Raw genomic sequence first — 20,676 nt, forward strand, 5'->3', positions numbered from 1 at the left:
ACTTCCCCTCCCTTTCAGCAGGCACATCCCAGGCATCGAGCCTCGGACCCTGCCCCTGAGCAGCCCCGACCCCCACCAACAAAGGCTGGCTTGGGGTGGGGCTTTCACCTCAGCACAATCTTCATCAGCCACCCTCAAGCCACCCCCAAATAAATACATACCATAAGTAACAGCTGTACATGGGCTACGTGTGTACATCTTCAAGACAATTCTCCTGGCACGTCCCCACCTTCCAAAATTACAGAGCTGCTCCCTCCAAAGACCCAGGAAAGGGAAGAGTTTGTCCAGGGTCCCGGGGTGGCCCCTTATAGACCGGAGCCTGATAGCTGTCCTCGAAACAAGAACAGCTCTTCCAGGATGAGTGATGGCAGTCATGGTATTAACGCCAGTCCTAGTGCCAGCTGAACACAGAGCATTTTTGATCTAGAAGAACTACAGGACCACAATGTATTTACCTCTGCAATAATCTCTTAGCTGGGAATGTGGATCACCCTTAGACAGATGAGGAAACCGACGCTCTATGGAGAGGTTATCCCACTAGAAAGGCTAGAGCCAGAAATTTACTTCTAGGTCCACCAATGTCTGCCTTTGACCAGTGCCTGCATTTGACCTTGCCACTCAGGGCCACCCGTGCTGGCACTCCAGACTGCAACAGTGATCCTGGCTGCACAAGGTGGCCTTTAACCCATCCCTTGGAGCCACCATGCTTCAGCGAAAGGCCCACGGAGCGTGTGGCTTCCATGCTGAGTCCTGACCGGCTGTGACCCAGGACCAGCAAGTTTCCCTCTCCTGTTCTCTGTGGGCCTCACATTTCTTCCCCACTAGCAACAGTGGGAAGTGAAGAGTCGGGGCCACGACCCTCTCCTGTTCTGCCCCACACATTCCAACACCCAAAATTCCCCAGGGCCCGGGTCCAGCTCGGTCCTGGGAGCAGCAACGCGGAGTTCTACAGGAATGCGGTCCCAGCTGTTCTAATGCAGGTCGCCCCCTCCTGGCCACCCGAGGAATGTCAGCCCCAAGCCTTCCCAGAGGGGCCGGAGAACCGCAGTCCAGAGGCTCCCAGGCTGATCTGGGCCAGCCGAGCTCAGCGTGGGGGTGGGAGGTGACCCAGTGATCACGGGAAGCCGGGCTGCCTCTCAGTCTGCAGGGGGCTCCCACCTCCCCGTTCCCGGGACCACAGGGCACCTGGGGATCCAGCCTGATTTTTGCCAGCCCCTGAGGCCTGCACGGGGCGGAGTACAGGCTGTGACCTTGACCCATGCAGAATAGAACCCTGAGTGTCGGGGTCCTCCCTGTGCTCCAGATGTCCCAGGAACAGCACTGACAACGGCCTTAACTCCCAGGCCATTCCCCTGCCTCTAGCCCGCTGGCCCCTGCAGGCATCCACCCCAGACCCAACACCTCCGCCCCAGCTGCAGGCAGGAGGCTGAGACCTCGGCCACCGCAAAAGGCAGCCCTGTCCGGGGTCCCCTACCACCCGCCGGGTCCCTCCCAGAGCCATCCCATCCTGATCCCACCTTCCAGGCCATTCAACCTGCAGCCCCCTGACCTCTGCAGACATGGCCTCCCACCCCCACCCCCACCCCGGGAAAACCCAGACCTGCCCGACACCTCCCCTCCCTAGCTTTGGGCAGAACCTGTCTCTAGCCAGGCCTGGGGGGGTCGGGGAGTCTGGAGGGCCGGGGTGGGGGCCGAGGCGCGGGACAGCTGGCCTGTGTCCCCACACTGGGCCCGGGGCCCAGCCGGAGGGGCGGGAGCCTGGCCACTCGGGCCTTGGCTGGGGCTGGGATTTTTTGGCCGGGCCGCCAGGCCCTCCCTCCCGCTTCCTCTCCCGAGGGCTGTCCTGGCAGGGGCCCCCCTCGCACTTTCTGGCGGGAACAGGGCCAGCAGCGAGAGAACAGTCGCGGAGGGAAAGCGGGAAAGAGATGGGGGAGAGTGTGTGTGTGAGTGTGCGCTTGTGCGCCCGTGTGTGCGTGTGTGTGTCAAGGAAGAGAGCCTGCGGTCCAGCAGCCCGAGCCCGGGAGGCTTGTGAGCCCGGCCTTTCGTAATTGTCCCCTCCCCGCGGCCCCCTCCCCCGGGCCTCCCCCCTCTCCCGCCCTCCCGCCCGCCCTCTCTCCCTCCCTCCTTCCCTCGCAGCCGACGAGGCAGCAATTAGGCTTTGGGGATAAAACGAGGTGCGGAGAGCCGGCTGGGGCATTTCTCCCCGAGATGGCGGGTCTGACGGCGGCGGCCCCGCGGCCCGGAGTCCTCCTGCTCCTGCTGTCGATCCTCCACCCCTCTCGGCCTGGAGGTAAGGGCCCCTCGCCCCGTCCCCAGCGCTGCCCGCAGCCGCGGGCCCTTCGGGCCAGGTGACTGGACGCGCAAGAGGGAGACCTTCACCCCGGGGTCCTCCAAGGGGTCCCAGGTGGGAGCCCCTCGGCCGCTGCCCGTCCAGGAGCCGGCCCCATGCCCAGCAGGAACCTGCCAAACACACCCTTGGCTCAGAATAGTCCCAACCCGGCATCCAGGCTTTGCTGCTCTGCGAGGGCTGAGGGGGTCCCCACTCAGGTGCCTGCCCCGTGGGGGGGGGGTCAGAGCATCCTGGGGGAGGGCCCAGCGGGAACCCCTGGGTCTGGAGGCGCCGCAGTCTGCACACCTGTGGACACAGCCGGGTGTGGACACGCCGGCCCTGGGGACGGGGACCTGGGTTTGAGACCGGCTCGGCCGCAGTGAGCTGTGTGACCTCAGCAGGTTCCTCGCCTCCCTGGGAAGCCGGGATCCCCCGTGAGGAAGGGCACGGTGTGCAGGTTGGGAAGCTGCCGCCAGGGTGGGGACTCCTGGTATGCGTGCGTGCGCGTGCAGGAACGATTGCTCGTGTGTGTATGTGTGAGTGCACAGGTGCGCACTGTGCAGATGCCGCCTATGTCACCGGACAGGGCAAGCGACTTCCGGAAGGTACATAGGTCTGTTGACGGGTCCACGCTGAGACAGGTGTGCGTGTGTTTGGGGGAGGTCCACGAAGCTGCTCCGGAGCGTGTGGGAAAGCCTGCCACCGACGGACAGGTGGACCTGTGCGCGTGCAGACACGGGCGATCTGGCCTCCAGGTGTGGCACTGGTGTGGATTGTCACTGTGTGTGTGACGGGGCGTGAGCGTCTGTGTGTGTGAATGTGCGTGTGATGTGGCATGCGGGCACGAAGAGGCGGGCTGGAGAAGGCGTCTGTCTCCTGGCAGAGGCCGTGTGGCCGTGTGGACGGGGCACCTGGGTTTGAGACCAGCTCAGCCGCAGTGAACTGTGCGACCTCAGCAGGCTCCTTGACTTCCCTGGGAAGCCGGGATCCCCCATGAGGAAAGTCAGAGCTCTGCTGTTTGACGCTAGGGCATCTGCTGTGTGCCCCGACCCAGGCACAGTTGGGGATGGAGTTTGAGGGTGTCCCTTGCGGGGCTGCTATGATGTGGACAACTGGGGGACACCGAGGATGCTCCCTGGGCATGGGAAAGAGGAGGGCATTTGGTAGGGGGGTCTGGATGGGGTCTGGTTTCCTTGGGAGTCCTCCTTGCCATGAGAACCAGGCGCTGAGTAGGGGGCAGGGGGGCCACAGGGTGGAGTCAGGGGCCCGGGCAGGAGCTGCAGCTGTTTCCGTGAGATTGGACGGTCTTCCTGTTCAGGGCCGGCTGCTGGACCTGGGAGAGCCCAAGGGACGTGGGTACCAATAGGCGGGGCCTGGCGGGGGCAACAAGCCAGGTCCGAAAGCCGCAGTTCGGGTCCATCTCAGCCTCCTCCCCAGGTGTACCCCCCCCAAACACCCAGCCACCCGCCTTCCCAGATGGAGCCACCACCTATAGCGTGGCTGCTCATCATCGAGGAACCTTGGGAGTTAGAAATGATTGGCATCGCTTGGCAAACGCTTCGGCAGGCTGTGACAGTCCCTGGGACGTTAATATCAGTCAACTCTCTGCCCCAGGTCAGAGAGCGAGGGGGTCAGGAGTGAGCTAGCAGGCAGCATTCAGGAAAGGTCTGGGGTTCAGTCCAGTCCTTCATAGCGGGCATGCCCTGGGCGGAATCAGCCCTCGTCCGTGTCCTCAGCGACACTGCGAAAAGCCCAGCTGGCCCGGCTCTTCGCAGAGATCAATCTCAGCTCTGTCCCAGGTGGCTGGACTTTCGAGGTCCAAATAAGGGGCGTGTGAACTGATGGGCTCTTCTGGGGTTTTGCACAGACGTCCTACTGAAGTCTGCAGAGGTCAGGGAGCCGAACAGGCCGTGGGGCGCTCTGTCACGCGCTCACGGCCGCGCACCTGGCCGCCCTGGGAAGCCTGGCTTCTCCCTCAAAGAGGGGGGTGTCATTTATGCAAGCTCCTCATCTCCAAGGGACCCTGTTGGGGGCGGGGTGGGGGAGCAGGAGGAGGGGACAAGCCACCCAGCCCCCACCCTGTTTCAAAAGTGAGCATCAGAAATGAACCCAGGTATCATTCTTCCCCATTCCCCAGAAATAGTATCAGATTTGGGGTTTTTATTTTGTTTTCTGATTTCAGAACTAAAGATAGTTGAAACAGGGGTTTCCTTTTCTTTCTTTTCCGTTTTTTATTTGTTTACCTTGCTTTTTTTAAAATTTGAGATGGGGTCTCACTGTGTTGTCCAGGCTGGTCTGAATCCCTGGGCTCAATGGATCCTCCCACCTTGGCCTCCCGAAGTGCTTAGATTACAGGCATGAGCCACCGCCTCTTTTTAAATATTTTTTAATGATTTTTTTCCCTGTCCTGACGTAGCAACAGGAGTTTTCAACCTGGCTATCTACCAGAGTTTCCCCCCTCCAAGAATCCCTGCTCGCTTTGGTTGGGGAGGGACCTGGACCCGGAGCCTTTTCAAGCTCCCCAGATGACAGTGGGTCGCCGGGGCAGACAGCACGGGTTCGGAGGTGGATCCCACTCCGTATGTCTGTCTGCTGGTCCCCAGCATGAGGGCGAATGTGCCCTGCGTGGGAGGGGACAGTCACCGAGTAGAGGACAGCTTGTTTTTGAAAAACCCTTGGCAGCCTTCTGCACACAAACAACAAACAGCCTCGTGTGGTCTTATCTGCTCTCTGAGCCGGCCCCTTGGACTTCGGTTTGGCAAAGCCCCTGCCAAGGCCGGCTGGCCCCAGGCTCGCTCCCAAACAGCCCGCTCCCAGCTCTTTGAACCTGGAGCCCAGGGCCCGGGCAGACAGCCCTACATGAGACTTGGGGTCAGCTGGGGGTCCCAGACCAGGCACTACAGCTCGCTGGTTCTCCGTTTCCCCAGTTGCAAAATGGGGAGAAACATCCCTGCCTGCAGTATCTCCTAGGGCCAATGAGAGCTTCCAGCAATGTAATATCTGGGGGGGAAAAAAACGCATCCAATAAAATGACCGTGGGGCTGGGCCTTTCAAAACAATCTCTTCTCTTATTCAGAGTCTGCTCATTTGGGCTCTTGATTCTGGAATTCGTTCACATTTCTAAGGGTTCATTCTCCCTCTCGCTACGTACGCCAGGTTTTGTCGGGTGGGGAGGCGGCTCACGTGTAAATAGACGTGCGGTGATAAAAGACGAAGACAGGACAGGGTTGGGAGTGGCCAGAAGGAGCATGGGGAAATCCAGGAAGGCTTCCCAGCAGAGGTGACATTTGAGTTAGACCTCAAACTAAAAGTAAACGGGGCCAGATGCAGTGGCTCATGCCTGCAATCCCAGTACTTTGGGAGGCCTATGTGGGCAGATCGCTTGAGCTCAGGAGTTTGAGACCAGCCTGGGCAACATAGGGAGGCCCCCGTCTCTATTTAAAAGATAAATAGGCCGGGCGCGGTGGCTCAGGCCTGTAATCCCAGCACTTTGGGAGGCCGAGGCGGGTGGATCACGAGGTCGAGAGATCGAGACCATCCTGGTCAACATGGTGAAACCCCGTCTCTACTAAAAATACTAAAAACTAGCTGGGCATGGTGGCACGTGCCTGTCATCCCAGCTACTCAGGAGGCTGAGGCAGGAGAATTGCCTGAACCCAGGGGGCGGAGGTTGCGGTGAGCCGAGATTGCGCCATTGCACTCCAGCCTGGGTAACAAGGGCGAAACTCCGTCTCAAAAAAAAAATAAAAATAAAAATAAAAATAAAAGATAAATAAATAAACATTTAAAAATCAATAAATAAGAAAGAAAGGTAAATGTGGCAGGGGCAGTCCGGGGATGAGGGGCAAGTCTCACACTCACAGGATCTAGCAGGCAGAACTGAAGAGACAGAGGAGCAGACTCCTTCTTGATTGGAGGAAACCCCGTCTGCGGGCAGTGCTAACAGCATCTGGAGGTGGTGATTTTCCCGTCACGGGAGGTATGCAAGCAGAACACGAAGGATGTTTGCGGAAGGAGGTCCAGCCCAGGCCAGAAGGCTATTATGATCCCTGAGAGTCTCGGATCGTGATTCTAAGATGCAAGAGACAAGTTCCACCCTGGGCTAGTCGGTGAAACATGCCAAAACCACATAAAACAAGACAAGCATTCTCCAAGCCAACTGCCGAGCGCCAGCTGAGCAGCGCAGTCAGGGAGAGCCGGAGGCTGGGGAAAGGCAGTCGGGAGAGTCTCCGCTCAGCCCTGGTGCAAGGGTAGGGCTTGGACGGACGCGAGGACATTCCTGGCAGGAGAAACGGCTTGTGCCAAGGAGCGGAGGGAGAAGTGAGGATGCCCCGCGGGGCACGGGGAAGAGGCTGGTCACCTTTCCAAAGGCCCTTCCAGCATCCAGCTGCTGCCTCACCGTATTCCCGCCTCTCTGCGCCTGCCGACAGACAGGAACCCTTTGCAGCCCCTGAATCTTCTACATTTCCTCATTGCAAAATGGGGATTAAAACTTCGGGCCTCCCCAGGCCCTCACGGTTCAGGCGTGAAGTCTGGCAAATGCCGTCACCATCAGGATCTGAACGGGGGCGGGGGGTGGAGAGTGAGGACGGAGGAGAGCTGGGGGAGGGAAAGCTGAGTCTTCCCCCAGAAAGACTCCTGGGGTGTGGGAGGGCAGAACCCCAGGAGAAAGAAAGGCAGGTTCAGCCAGGCCCGGAGCGTCAACAAGCCTGAGGCAGGGGGACCCCTAGGGCAGATGGGGATGAAGGTTAGAGCCGGATCCACAGACAACCTCCCTGTCTCCTCTCCACTTGATTCACCCATCACGTATTGAGTAACTGCTGTATACCTAGCCCCGGGCAGGGGACCGTGCAGTGAAGTGGAAAAAATGAAACGGAAGGGCCACTGTCTTTTTACCGTTGGGCAATGACTGTGTGCCAGGTCCAGAAGAGAACCCGGCCCGTTACTTGAACCCTTTTACAACTTGCAGCAACTTGGCAACCTTGCAGCAACCAAGTGATCATCTGCCTCCTGTTGCAAAAAAGGCAACGGATATTCAGAGAGGTTGAGTGACCTGCCCAAGGTCACACAGCTGGTCAGAAGCAGCAAAGCCAGAATTAGAAGCCAGAGGGGTCTGTCCTGAGTGTCTTGCTCTCTTGCTCTTCCCCCGACCTCCATCACACTGTTCCGTGCAGTCTGCTCTGGAGCCGGAGAGCAGAGAGGAAGGAACAGAGGGACGTGAAGAAGGAGGGAGGTGGGAGGAAGAGGAGGAGGGAGAAGCCGAGGCAGAGAAAGGCGCGTAAGACACTGTGCAGAGCTGGAGGCCGGAGCCAGAGAAGGCATCTGAGGCCCGGGGCGGGCCATGTGTGCGCTTGGCAGTGATGGCAGGGCCCGAGTGCTCCTTCCCAGCAGGCCCAGCCCCCGCGGGGCCACTGCTCCGAGCCTCGAGGTCCTGACCAGATCACTTGCACACTTCAGGCCTGGATTGCAAGGACTGGGGAACCACAAGTCGGGGAGCGGGTGGCACTGGGGTCTTGGCACGGGATGGCTGTGACGGCTCCGCGGCCCCGACCCTGCTGGGCTGCAGCTGAGGCTGACAGGGCCCTGAGGCCAGCAAGCCCAGCTGGGCAGCGTCGCCAGGCCTCGGAGGCCAGACGTCTGGCCGCGAGGCCTCCCTGGACACACTGCCCATGTGCCAGACACAGTCCCTGAGCTCCACCCATGCCCCACGGGACTCCCGGCCCCTTTCAGCGAAAGGAGCCAGGGAGGGCAGGGCTGGGGCGTTGGCAAGGTGGCTTGTCAAGCTCAGAGGGGGGCCTGGTGAGGTGGAGCCAGGGCCCCGGTTTGGGACCGGGTCTGTTGCCATGGCGACAGCGAGGGTCTGGAGCCAGCGTCGCGGCATTCCCCAGTGAGAGCTTCACTGGCCCATGGGGACTGAACTCGTGATCCTGCCTGGCCGGTGAATTCGCTTTTCCTTAGGAAACTATTCACTGTGCTCATTCACGGCGTCCCCCTGCGGCCCCGGCGCCTCCTAAGACAGCTGGTGTCAGACGGCCAGAGCCCCACCCAAGCTCGGCTGCCCAGTGGCTGAGGACGCTGACCTCACGCCGTCCTATCAGTGTGGGAATGCTGCGCCTCCTGCATGCTCGCCGTGGCAGCCCGGCCTGCCCTTCCCGAAGCTCTGGCCTCTACCCGGTGGCTCGGCTCCGGGAGAGACTGGGCCGCCTGGTGAGAGGCGCTCAGACCTCGTGTCTCCCGCCCCAGGCCCCTCCCCGACTCCAGGGAGAACCAGGTAACACAGTGAGAACCATCAAACCATACTCAAAGGACTGGAAGCAGGGCGCAGAGGTCTGTCATCCTAGCACTTCGGGAGGCCAAGGTAGGAAGACAGCTTGAGCCCAGGAGTTCAAGACCAGCCTGGGCAACATACTGAGACCCCCCCCCCACCGTCTTTACAAAAGAATAAATTAGCCAGGCATGGTGGTGCATGCCTGTAGTCCCAGCTATTTGGGAGGCTGAGGCAGGAGAATAGCTTGAACCCAGGAGGCCGAAGATCACAGAGCCAAGATCGCGCCACTACACTCCAGCCTGGGCCACAGAGCGAGACTCCATCTCAAAAATAAAGGACTGGCCTGAGCTTGAATCCAGGCTCCATCTCTCTCCAGCTGTGTGGCCCCAGGCATGCCCCTTAACCTCTCTGAGCCTGATTTCATGTCTGTTAAAATGATAATCTCCGGACGCAGTGGCTCACACCTGTCATCCCAGCTCTGTGGGAGGCCGAGGCAGGCAGATCACTTGAGGTCAGGAGTTTGAGATCAGCCTGCCCAACATGGTGAAACCCAGTCTCTACTAAAAACACAGAAATTAGCTGCGCATGGTGGCACACGCCTGTCATCCCAGCTACTCAGGAGGCCGAGGCAGGAGAATCACTTGAACCTGGGAGGCGGAGGTTGCAGTGAGCCAAGATCATGCCTCTGCACTCCAGCATGGGGAACGGGGCAAGACCTCATCGCAGCCTCAAAAAAAAAAAAAAAAAAAAACCGTGGTAGTAAGCTCCGCCTTCCAACTTCACAGGCCCATTTCAAAGAGCAGGAACGAGAACACACTTTGTAAATAGAAATCGTCCTGGAGACAAGCGGTGTCACTGTCGCCATCAGCGTCATTCTTGTTTCCACTGAAAGTAACGGCAAAACCACAGTCACTCTTGCACCCACCTGATCATTCTGGCTCCCGGAGGACTGACTCGGCCTGTTTCCTTGCAGGGGTCCCTGGAGCCGGAGTTCCTGGTGGAGTCTATTATCCAGGTAATGTACATGAAACTTCCACACACCCAAGTCGCGCGGATGATGATGATGTCCATAATAGATGCACATGTTCACATCCTAGAAGGTAGGCACATTGACACGCCTGCCAGAAGCGATGCCCACTTCAAAATGCAATTAAGAAGACACTGATTTACAGCTGTTAAGAGCATACAGGCTTACGCCTGTAATCTCAATATTTTAGGAGGCAGAGAAGGGAGGATTGCTTGAGGTCAGGAGTTTGAGACCAGCCTGGACAACATAGTGAGACCCCTCTCTCTACACACACCAAAAAAATTTTTAAATTACCTACATTCTATGTTGAGAAAAACGAAAATGAAGCATAGAAATTAAAAAAAAAAAAAATTAGCTGGACATGGTGGTGCATGTCTGTAGTCCCAGCTACTGGGGAGGCTGAGGCAGGAGGATCACCTGAGCTTAGGAGTTCAAGGCTACCGTGAGCTCTAATCGCATCACTGCACTGAAGTCTGGGTGACAGTAAAACCCTGTCTCTAAAAAGAAAAAGGAGGCCAGGCACAGTGGCTCACACCTGTAATGCAAGCATTCTGGGAGGCTGAGGAGGGTGGATCACGAGGTCAAGAGTTCGAGACCATCCTGGCCAACATGGTAAACCCCATCTCAACTAAAAATACAAAAATTAGCCAGGCATGGTGGTGCGTGCCTGTAATCCCAGCTACTCAGAAGGCTGAGGCAGGAGAATCCCTTGAACTGGGGCAGGGGAGGTTGCGGTGAGCTGAGATCATGCCACTGCACTCTAGCCTGGTGACAGAATGAGACCCTGTCTCAAAAAAAAAAAGAAAGAAAAATCAAGAGTAATACATCCAATACTTAAAAATAATTTAAGTGTGCAGAGCTGACATGGAAGTAGGGAGAGACACCAGCACCCCCCCCCCCCCAGATACAAACTGGCACAAGGTTGTTGGCAAAGCAGAAGAGGAAATGGAGGCTCGCAGAGGGCAGGGCTTGCCCAGGGTCGGGTCGTTCGGCAGGGGTGGAGTCAGCACGGCTGGGGTGGAGCGGGCTCGCCGGGCAGGAGTACCAATGCCCTCTCTCTCTCTTTCCCCCAACAGGGGCTGGTCTCGGAGGCCTTGGAGTAGGAGGTGAGCTCAGAAACCACACTTGCTCTTCACTGAAGGGGCCTGGGTCTCACCCGGGCACACACACCTCAGACCTGGGCATCCCGAGGCCTGCGCATCGAGGACTCCCCGATTTCACAGGCAGCATCCAGGCAGGGGGAGGAGGCTTGTCCAAGAACCAGAATCCACTGTCCTTCCCCGTCCCCCACCAGGCTTCATCCCTGGTGCCTCTGCCTTCCTATTTCTTCTTCCTTCTTTTTTTTTTTTTTTTTTTTCGTTTTTTTTTTTTTTTTGAGACGGAGTTTCGCTCTTGTTACCCAGGCTGGAGTGCAATGGCGCGATCTCGGCTCACCGCAACCTCCGCCTCCTGGGCTCAGGCAATTCTCCTGCCTCAGCCTCCTGAGTAGCTGGGATTCCAGGCATGCGCCACCATGCCCAGCTAATTTTTTGTATTTTTAGTAGAGACGGGGTTTCACCATGTTGACCAGGATGGTCTCGAGCTCTCGACCTCGTGATCCACCCGCCTTGGCCTCCCAAAGTGCTGGGATTACAGGCTTGAGCCACCGCGCCCGGCATTTTTTTTTTTTTTTTTTCGAGACAGTCTCATTCTGTCGCCCAGGCTGGAGTGCAATGGCGCGATCTCGGCTCACCGCAACCTCCGCCTCCCGGGCTCAGGCAATTCTCCTGCCTCAGCCTCCTGAGTAGTTTTTGTATTTTTAGTAGAGACGGGGTTTCACCCTGTTGGCCAGGCTGGTCTCGAACTCCTGACCTCAGATGATCCACCCGCCTCAGCCTCCTAAAGTGCTGGGATTACATGCATGAGCCACTATGGCCGGCCCCTTTCTATTTCTTTTGCTCCTCAAAAACCTCCCTGCCAAGCCAGCTAGGCAGACACCATCATCCTTTTCTTTTTGAGACAGAGCGTCACTTTTGTTGCCCAAGCTAGAGTGCAGTGGCAGATCTCGGCTCACTGCAACCTCCACCTCCCAGGTTCAGGTGATTCTCCTGCCTCGGCTCCCCAAGTAACTGGGATTACAGGCACCTGCCACCACGCCCGGCCAATTTTGTATTTTTAGTAGAGACAGGTGTTGCCACGTTGGCCAGGCTGATTTCGAACTCCTGACCTCAGTTGACTCACCTGCCTTGGCCTCCCGAAGTGCTGGGATTACAGGTGTGAGCCACCGCCCCCAGCCCATTATCCCCTTTTGAGGCTGAGACTCGGGCTCAGATAGTATAAACCACGCGTTAGAAATAGAGCTAGCCTCCCAGGGCCTCCATGTCCGAGGGGGAGGACCCAGGGCCTGAGATTCCACACTGCCCACACTCTGCCCGGGATGGGGGTTGGATAAGCAGTAGATGGATGGGCTGGACCTCCCCATTCACTGTCTTCTCTTCCCTCTACAGCGCTGGGACCTGGAGTCAAACCTCCTAAGCCAGGTAAGACGCAAGGCCTCAGAGCGTTGACAGAAAGCAAGGGGGCTGGAGAGGGAGGGGTCTACCCAGCTGGTGACGGGACAAGGAAGCCAACGGGCAGGGGGAAGGAGAGAGGTGTGGACCCCGGTTAGCATCGCAGGGATGAGCAGGCCGGGGCCAGGTCCCAGGGCTTCCAGGAACAGGAGGCTGGAGGCAGCTCCACCTGCAATGTCCCCTGCACACACCTGTGTGCGCGCCCAGCCGTGCAGAGGCTCCTCTCTGCAAAGGAGAGGCTGGCTCAGAGACAGCCTCGGTCCTACAGGCAACGTGGGGATTGCTCTGGATCCGGTGGCCTCCAAGCCTGTACGAGACGCTGTGGGGCTCAGATGCAGATCCTCAGACCCAGATGTCCCCTGAGTGGTCCCCTAGCCCTTGACTCCAAACCAACACCCCAGATAGCCATGACCTTGATGCCATTCTGAGCTCTTCTCCTGACTCCGGACAGAGCCCTGGTCTCAAGCTGACGCCTGACCCCAGCCCAAGCCAAGCCTAACCCCAGGTTGAACGCTGATCCTGTTGATCCTGGTCTCACAGGACCCCCAACCCTTGCCTCAGGCCCTGTCCCCCAGCCCAAGCTGAGCGCCGACCCCGGGCCCAGATGAGCTCCCCTCCTGATCTCAGGCCCCTTCCAGCTGTATCCAGACCATGGAGATTTCCAGTAAGAAGGTGTGGCCGGATCTATCCCGGCCTCACCCAAGGGACTGGGATCTGCCCCCAGGATCCACTCTCAGCTCTGGGGAATGTACCCCCAGGAAGGAGGGTGCGGGAAACACTGCTGGATAAGGAGCAGGTGGACGACACAGCATCTCTGTCCAGATTGATGGCCCCTCAGCGTGACATGCTCCACATGTGACTTTGGCTGCCCCACACCCTGAGCTGTGTTGCCCTGGCTCAGAAGCCCAAGGCTCTGGGACGCAGTTTAGATGTCCAAGAGCTCTTATGAAATCCTGACCGTTGATAATCCAAGTGCAAATGAATCTTCAAGCCCCAGATTCCCCTGCGCTGAAAGTCCATCTGGGTTGTGAAACGCCGGGGCTGGGGCCAGGAGAGGCGGGAGGAGAATGGGGTGCCTGGGGTCTACGGGGCTCTGCAAGGCCAGGAGACCGGGGGGGTTGCCACTTATCCCTGCCAGCACCCTGTCTTCCTGGAGCGGGTGAGGGGTCTTGGCAGGGTCTTTGATGGTGGAGAGCGGACAGGGAAGATGAGACTGGCACAGAGGTGTGGAGGTGAGACTGTGCTTGGCCTAGAAGACCCAAATTGTGGAGGTTGTGTCTGCAAAGCTGGAGGGTGCATTCACTGATCCCACTAGCAGCAAGAGACACATAGCAGGTGGTGGTTAAATACCAGAGAAGGACACAACACCCTGAAGAGCTCCAGGATGTACAGCTCCGAAAGTGAAGCTTTTGTTAAGCAAAGATTTAGGTTAGACTTCTGAAAGAACTTCCAGCCCAGGGCGAAGGAGTCGATCCAAAGGAAAGTCAGAGCATCGCCTTCTGATAAAAAGGGCACTGTTTCCTTCCAGGCAAGGGGCTGGATTCCATGACCTCCCTGAAGACTCAGGACGACAAAGGGGTTGGCAGAGTCCCCATGGCACCCCCAGGGAGGCCCCCACATCTGGGCTTCAGGGACGTCCGGGCCTGCCCAGGCAGGGTGGAATGGGGCACAAGCAGCGCGTGTCGTGCTTGGGAACAATTAATCCCTTGGCGATAGAGGGTGGGTGGCCTGGCAGCTGCTTTTCCACGTGGGCGCCACCTCGGGCCCAAGCTGGCCCCGCCCTGCCTCAGTTCTCAGCGGGGGACCAGGCAGCTGGGAGCCAGCATGCCCCACACCCCGAGCCCTAGCCAGAGGGGCAAGGACGAGAAAGAGCTGGGAGCAGCCACTGTGCGCCCAGGGCAGGTTGCACGCACTAGGTGCTTTCTGCGCACATGCTCACTGGTCCCAGGAAGGCAGGCGATGTAACAGCCATTTGGTAGACGGGGGAAACTGAGCCTCATCAGAGAGGGAAATTGACCTGCTCATGCTCATGGAGACGGGGTAGCAGCAGTGGGGTCTGAATCAAGAACTCTGACTCCAGAAAGAAGGACGGGGCTGCGCAGGTCCCTGGCCTCCCAGCTGCGGTCAGCCCCTCTTCGCTCACCCCTCCTTTCCAGGTGCTGGACTCCTTGGGGCATTTGGGGCAGGTGAGTGCAAAGAAAGGAGGGCAGGCAGGGGTGGAAGTGGTCAGGCCAGGGGACAGGACGTGCAGGCGGGGACCGTGGGGAAAAGGGCAGATGACTGCAGAGGGCGGCCCGTCCCCTGCTGCAGCCCCAGCCTCTTCTCACTTCCTATCCAGTCCTCAGCTTCCCCTCCCAGCGCCTCTGTGGAAAGGAAAGATCTGAGCCCGTCCGTTGCCCTCTCTGAGCTCAGGAAACAGGCCTGGCTTGAGAGAAGCAGCTGCCAAAGCTGGTGGGGCAGGGCCCGGGTGCTGGGAACTGAGTCCTGCCTCATCACCAGGCGCTCCCGCCCAGGGGCAGAGATGCCTCTTACATGAGGCTGGCTGAGTCTTAGAGGGGTCCAGTTCCCACTAGCAGGAAATGGGGACGAGGCGTGGTTAGTAACAGGGACCACACCCAGGGGAAGCCAGAGGGGCACCTCTCCGTGGCACGGCCCAGTGGGCTCCAGGTTCGGGATCCGTCCCTGGAGAGGACTCGTCCCTGGGGCTCAGGAATGGCACTTGTAGGAGAGATCCTCACATAATTAGAAGCAAACCCAGTGTGCTTGTGAACTCCAACCTGATGGCCCGTTGGTCCTGGCCCAGGCCAGTGGAATGTCTCCCGGAGTGGGAGATGAAGCGATTGGGCCCAGATGTGGGGAAGAGAGAGCCAGAGGGACCCATTTGGCGTCTAGTAAACATCCGATCAAGGAGACTTCTGAGCTGCAGGGCAGGCTGGACGGAAGGACAGGCAGATGGTGGGGACACGGGAGTTCCCCGATGCAGGTGAAGGGGAGTCAGGCCTCGCTCACAGACTCTGCTCAGCCCCGGCCCTTGCAGAAAGCCCTGCTGAATCCTCCTCTTCTAGGAGAGGCACAGGCCCGGCCTGGGTTTGTTAGGGGTCGATGCAATCACACTTGGCACTGCACATAGTAGCTGCTCACTACACTATTTTATCAGAATCGCCCCTGAGCGTCACAGGCTCAGGGACCAGCTTAGGGACCAGCCCAGGGACCCAGATGGCTGACCACAGCACTGTCCTAACTCCATCAGACCCTTCCCACTCTGGGCCCCGGAATGCTGCCTCCACTCATGTCTTTCTTTCCTTTCCACAGGTCCTGGAGGGCTCGTGGGCGTTGGCCCCGGGGCAGGTGAGTGCAGACCCCCAGACAAGATGCCCCTTGCTCGGACCAGCCCCCGAGCTCAACCCAGGGCTGGTATGGAGCACGGTCAGCGGACGGGGGTACAGGCCGGGTTCCATCCTGGGCACTGATGGGGTCTGATGCCGATACTGCCTGCCCCAAGCATCTGCCCAGGATGTGAGGAATCACAGCTGGGTACTTGGGGTCATTTATAACAGAGTGGCGAAGGCCCTATGTTATAAATATGGAGGAAGCCCCATGAACAGAGGGAGCCCAGAGGAGTCGCTTAACTCAGCAGGGGTTCAGGAAGGCATTCTAGGGGAGGTGGGTGGGGAAACCGAACCCCAAAAGATCCATGCAGTTTTCAGGAAGGCTGAGGCGAGAGGATCACTTGAGCCCAGGAGGTCGAGGCTTCGGGGAGCTGTGATCACGTCACTGCACTCCAGCCTGGGCGACAGAGCAAGACTCCATCTCTTTTGTTGCTGTTGCTGAGACAGCGTCCCGCTCTGTCGCCCAGGCTGGATGCAATCGTTTGATCTCAACTTGCTGCAACCTCCACCTCCCACGTTCAAGTGATTCTCCTGCCTCAGCCTCCCAAATAGCTGGAATTATAGGCACGTGCCACCACACTCAGCTAATTTTTGTATTTTTAATAGAGATGCGGTTTCACCATGTTGACCAGGCTGGTCTCAAACTCCTGGTCTCGAGTGATCTGCTCACCTCGGCCTCCCAAAGCGCTGGGAATACAGGCGTGAGCCACTGTGCCCGGCCACAAGACCCCATCTCTAAAGGCAAACAAACAAAAAAAGACCCATGCAGTTTTGTTAGAGCTGTCTGACACATTAACCTCTGCACAGAATCTAGTCCTGATGCTTGGGTTCAGTGGCCCATGCCTGTAATCCTAGCACTTTGGGAGGCCATGATGGGCAGATCGCTTGAGCCTGGGAGTTCAAGACCAGCCTGGGCAACATGGTGAAACCCTGTCACTACAAAAAATACAAAAAAAAAAAAAAAAAAAAAAATTATCCAGGCACGATGTCATGCAACTGTAGTCCCAGCTACTCAGAAGGCTGAGATGGAAGGACGGCTTGAGCCTGGGAGGTCAAGGCTGCAGTGAGCCGAGGTCACACCACTGCACACCAGCCTCAGTGACAGAGTGAGACCCTGTCTCAAAAAAAAAAAAAAAAAAAAAAACAGCCCAGTCCTGGTGAGCAGTGGTCACATCGATGTCCTGCAGGCGCTGACGTCTGGCCGAGAGCGGAAGAGCCACCAATGTGCTCCCTGAGAGGGGTACGGCCTGGTGGGGCCAGAGCATAGGAGTCTGGGGGGGCGGGTGGTAGCTCAGGACCTCATCCCATCCTCCCCTCCCGCAGGGCTCGGTACCTTCCCTGCAGGGACCTTTCCGGGGGCTCTGGTGCCTGGCGGAGCGGCTGCCGCTGCTGCAGCCTATAAAGCTGCCAAGGCTGGTGAGTGATGCTCCTTGGGACATGCCCCAAGCCCTCTGGCTTCAATGGGGCCTTCTGCTTTGCCAAGAGCCTTCCCTCAACCCAGGCCTGGGAGCCGGGTGGGTGGGATTGTCAGCTCCAATCTACTGGGGCTCAGGGGGGGCAGCTAGCTGTGCCCAGTCCACCAGTGAGTTGGCAATGGGGCCAGACCTCAATGCTGGGCCCCTCTGCCTCCCCACTGCTCCTCGTGCGATGCCTCACCTGTCCTGGCTCTGCAGGCGCTGGGCTTGGTGCTGTCCCGGGAGTTGGTGGCGTCCCGGGAGTTGGTGGCGTCCCGGGAGTTGGTGGCGTCCCAGGAGTTGGTGGCGTCCCGGGAGTCGGTGGCCTAGGAGTGTCTACAGGTACAGCGGCTATCCCCGAGCTCCCGGGGTCAAGGTGGCAGGCCTGGGTGGAGCCCATTCTCACGAGTCCCCGTCTGTACCAGGTGCAGTGGTTCCTCAGCCTGGAGCCGGAGTGAAGCCGGGGAAAGTGCCAGGTCAGTGCAGAATCCCTGGGGCTGCAGGACAGAGGGCAGGGAGGGGCAGAGGGCAGGGACGAGCAGAGCCCTCTCCGTGCCACCGCGCTTGGGGACGAAGGGCAGGGCATGGCTCCAGCTGGGCAGAGAAAATAGCCAAGCCCAAAGTGTGGTGCCTGCATCTGTGAAACAGAGAGGAGGGGCCTGGCCTACTTCCCGGGCCCTTCTCCCAGGATCTTAGGGTAGAGGGACAGGCTCTGTGGCAGGCTGTCTCGACAGGCAACAGAGGGGGAAACTGAGGCTCAAAGGGGCGAATCAGTGTGGAAGGGCTTGCAGGGAGTCCCGGCAGAGCTGGGGGAGCCCCGTGTCCTCTGCCTCCCCATCTGGTATACCCCTTGTGCCTCACCAAGCCCTTTAGGAAGTGACTTCAGGTTAAACAAAAGGCTGCTTGAGTCCACACAGCAGGGAGGGACATCTGGAAGCTGTTAGCCAGAGGTGGGCTGGCCCAGCCATGTAAATAGGCTCCAGGAGACAGAGATAAATCCACACACCGAAGAGTTTGCAGATGACTTCCGAAACTCGTGGGAGGAGGGTGGTGGCCACCCCACGTCTGTCCCTGGCTGTCCCTGTCGGGCACAGGGGCTGTTGGTTTGAGAGCCCCGGAGCTGCCTGGGTGGGAAGGGCCGGGAGGGGGTCCCTGGAGGCTGAGCTGCTGCTCCTGACTTTGCTTTCTTTTGGGCACAGGTGTGGGGCTGCCAGGTGTATACCCAGGTGGCGTGCTCCCAGGCACAGGTGAGGGCAAGGAGGGAAACAGGGACTCTATAGGAAGAAAGCAGCCTGGACATGGTGGCTCATACCTGTAATCCCACAACTTTGGGAGGCTGAGGTGGGAGGATGGCTTGAGGCCAGGAGTTTGAGACCAGCCTGGGCAACAGAGTAACACTCTGTCTCTACAAAAAAAAAAATCATCCAGGTGTGGTGGCCTCCTACTCGGGAGGCTGAGGTGGGAGGATTGCTCGAGCCCAGGAGGCCCAGGCCGCAGTGAGGTACAATGGCGTCACTGCGCTGCAGCCTGGGGGACAGAACAAGACCCTGTCTCAAAATAAGAAAAAGAAGGCTGGGCGAGGTGGCTCATGCCTAGAATCCCAGCACTTTGGGAGGTGGAGGCGGGCGGATCGCCTGAGGTCAAGAGTTCGAGACCAGCCTGACCAACAGGGAGAAACCCCGTCTCTACTAAAAACACAAAAATTGGCCGGGGGTGGTGGCGCAGGCCTGTAGTCCCAGCTACTCGGGAGGCTGAGGCAGGAGAATAGCTTGAACCCAGGAGGCGGAGGTTGCAGCGAGCTGAGATTACGCCACTGCACTCCAGCCTGGGCAACAAGAGCGAGAGTTCAGTCTCAAAAGAAAAAAAAGAAGAAAAAAAGAAAAGCAGCCTCCGTCAGCCTCCCTAGTACCCCCGCTGCCTTCCCAAAAAGCAAAGGCCACCAGAACACCTGGGGCTTGACCTGAGTCATTTCCCCAGACACCAACGCTGGGCTTAACAGACATAAGGTCCCCTGGCAGTCCCTCCCTCCCCCAAAGGTCAACAGGCTTCCTGTGCCCCACCCAAACCCTGATCCCAGGCCCAGACCATCATCACAGCCCTAGGCCGGCCCCCGAGGGCAGACCCCAGTGTGACCCGCTGCTTCCCAAAAGCTGTGAGTCACCAGGGGGCCACCCAGTGAGTCTGCCCTGCAGGAGACCCTGAAGAGCTGCCCCTCACCCTCCTTCCCCGCCAGGGCCTGACCACCCCACCCGGCATGTGATCGCCTGAATTCCCCCAAAAGCCCAGATTTAGGCTCTTCTGTGGGATTTGCTGACAGTGGCCCTTCCTCCCTCTCTCCCCCGCTACACCGAGAGCCAGGGCTACCCAGCCCCAGGGGAGACGGGAGAGGTGGGAGACGCTGGCATGGGTCCCAGCTGTAGCCGGATGTCTGCTTTGGGGGCATGGGTTGTGGGCGAGAGCCCCAGAGAGCACAGGCTTCCTTGGTCTACGGATGCGTGGCACCGCCCGGCAGCTTTGCCTTTTCTGCGGAGGGTGGTCGGGACGGCTTTTGTGATTAACTCCGCCTAGAGATGAGGCTGACTGAGGCACGAGCTCACATGGCTGGGAAATAGGATTAACATTCAGATCTTCTGACCTTGAGCCAGACAGGGGAGGAAAGTCAGCGCTAAACAGGTCCTTTCTCCACCTGCCCCCCCAGAGCCGTGCCTGTCACTGACGGTCGGTCCCGAGGGAGGTCAGCTGGGGGACCCGAGGAGGGGAGGGGTTTCTGGCAGGGCCTGCGAGACCTGCCTTTCTGTGCTCACCGCTTTGTTCCCCGGCAGGAGTTCGGTTCCCCGGTGTCGGGGTGCTCCCTGGTGTTCCTACTGGAACAGGAGTCAAGCCCAAGGCTCCAGGTATGCAGGTGTCTGGGCAGCGGGCTAACGGCGGGGCCTCTCCAGCCACCTTCTGGCCCAGGGTGTAAAATGTGGTGGGATCCTGGACTCAGGGCCCTCTGGGTGACACCTTTTATGTTCCTGAGAAACCCCAGAGTATGGCTGGGTACACTGGCTCACACCTGTAATCCTAGTGTTTTGGGAGGGTGAGCTGGGAGGATCGCTTGAGCCCAGGAGTTCAAGACCAGCCTGGGCAACATAGCAAGACCTTATCTCTACAAAAACACGATAAAAAAATTACCCAGACGTGGTCACACACACCTGTGGTCCCAACTACTCAGGAGGCTGAGACAGGAGGATCTCTTGAGCCCAGGAGATCAAGGTTGTAGTAAGCTATGATCTCACTACTGCACTCCAGCTTGGGCAACAGAGAGAGACCCTGTCCCCCCATAAAAAAAAAAAAAAGAAAGAAAAGGCCAGATGCAGTGGCTCGTGCCTGTAATCCCAGCACTTTGGGAGGCCAAGGTGGGCAGATCACCTGAGGTCAGAAGTTTGAGAGCAGCCTGACCCACATGATAAAACCTCATTATTACTAAAAATACCAAATTTAGCCAGGTGTGGTGGCACGTGCCTGTAGTCCCAGCTACTTGGGAGGCTGAGGCAGGAGAATCACGAACTAGGGAGGCAGAGGTTGCAGTGAGCTGAGATTGCACCACTGCATTCCAGCCTGGACAAAAGAGCAAGACTCTGTCTCAAAAAAAAAAAAAAAAAAAAAAAAAAAGGCTGG

At 58.5% G+C, this 20,676-nt stretch overlaps 1 protein-coding gene and 1 long non-coding RNA gene across 10 annotated transcripts in view; one reads left to right on the forward strand and one right to left on the reverse strand.

The window, feature by feature from the left end:
* Positions 1 to 2,117: 2,117 nt before the first annotated feature.
* Positions 2,118 to 20,676, forward strand: part of ELN (elastin) — a 44,939-nt gene continuing 26,380 nt past the window's right edge. For 7 of the 9 annotated variants that reach the window (XM_039460511.2, XM_039460513.2, XM_039460516.2 and 4 more), the window contains exons 1-11: positions 2,118 to 2,290; positions 9,571 to 9,612; positions 10,701 to 10,730; positions 12,111 to 12,143; positions 14,330 to 14,359; positions 15,486 to 15,521; positions 16,886 to 16,978; positions 17,236 to 17,358; positions 17,442 to 17,492; positions 18,216 to 18,263; positions 19,839 to 19,910. In XM_039460511.2, the coding sequence (XP_039316445.1) occupies positions 2,209 to 2,290; positions 9,571 to 9,612; positions 10,701 to 10,730; positions 12,111 to 12,143; positions 14,330 to 14,359; positions 15,486 to 15,521; positions 16,886 to 16,978; positions 17,236 to 17,358; positions 17,442 to 17,492; positions 18,216 to 18,263; positions 19,839 to 19,910 (640 nt within the window). In that variant the 5' untranslated portion in view covers positions 2,118 to 2,208. The remainder of the gene's footprint in view (positions 2,291 to 9,570; positions 9,613 to 10,700; positions 10,731 to 12,110; positions 12,144 to 14,329; positions 14,360 to 15,485; positions 15,522 to 16,885; positions 16,979 to 17,235; positions 17,359 to 17,441; positions 17,493 to 18,215; positions 18,264 to 19,838; positions 19,911 to 20,676) is intronic. The other 2 variants (XM_074390582.1, XM_039460512.2) reach the window with 2 other exon arrangements.
* On the reverse strand, positions 16,148 to 17,274 carry LOC141582479 (uncharacterized). The gene is made up of 2 exons (XR_012515333.1): positions 17,219 to 17,274; positions 16,148 to 16,297 (listed from the first exon to the last, which is right to left on the reverse strand). It is a non-coding gene; the product is annotated as an uncharacterized LOC141582479 (long non-coding RNA).

The sequence above is a fragment of the Saimiri boliviensis genome, chromosome 20, assembly GCF_048565385.1.
Source record: "Saimiri boliviensis isolate mSaiBol1 chromosome 20, mSaiBol1.pri, whole genome shotgun sequence".
Classification (NCBI taxonomy): Eukaryota; Metazoa; Chordata; class Mammalia; order Primates; family Cebidae; genus Saimiri; species Saimiri boliviensis.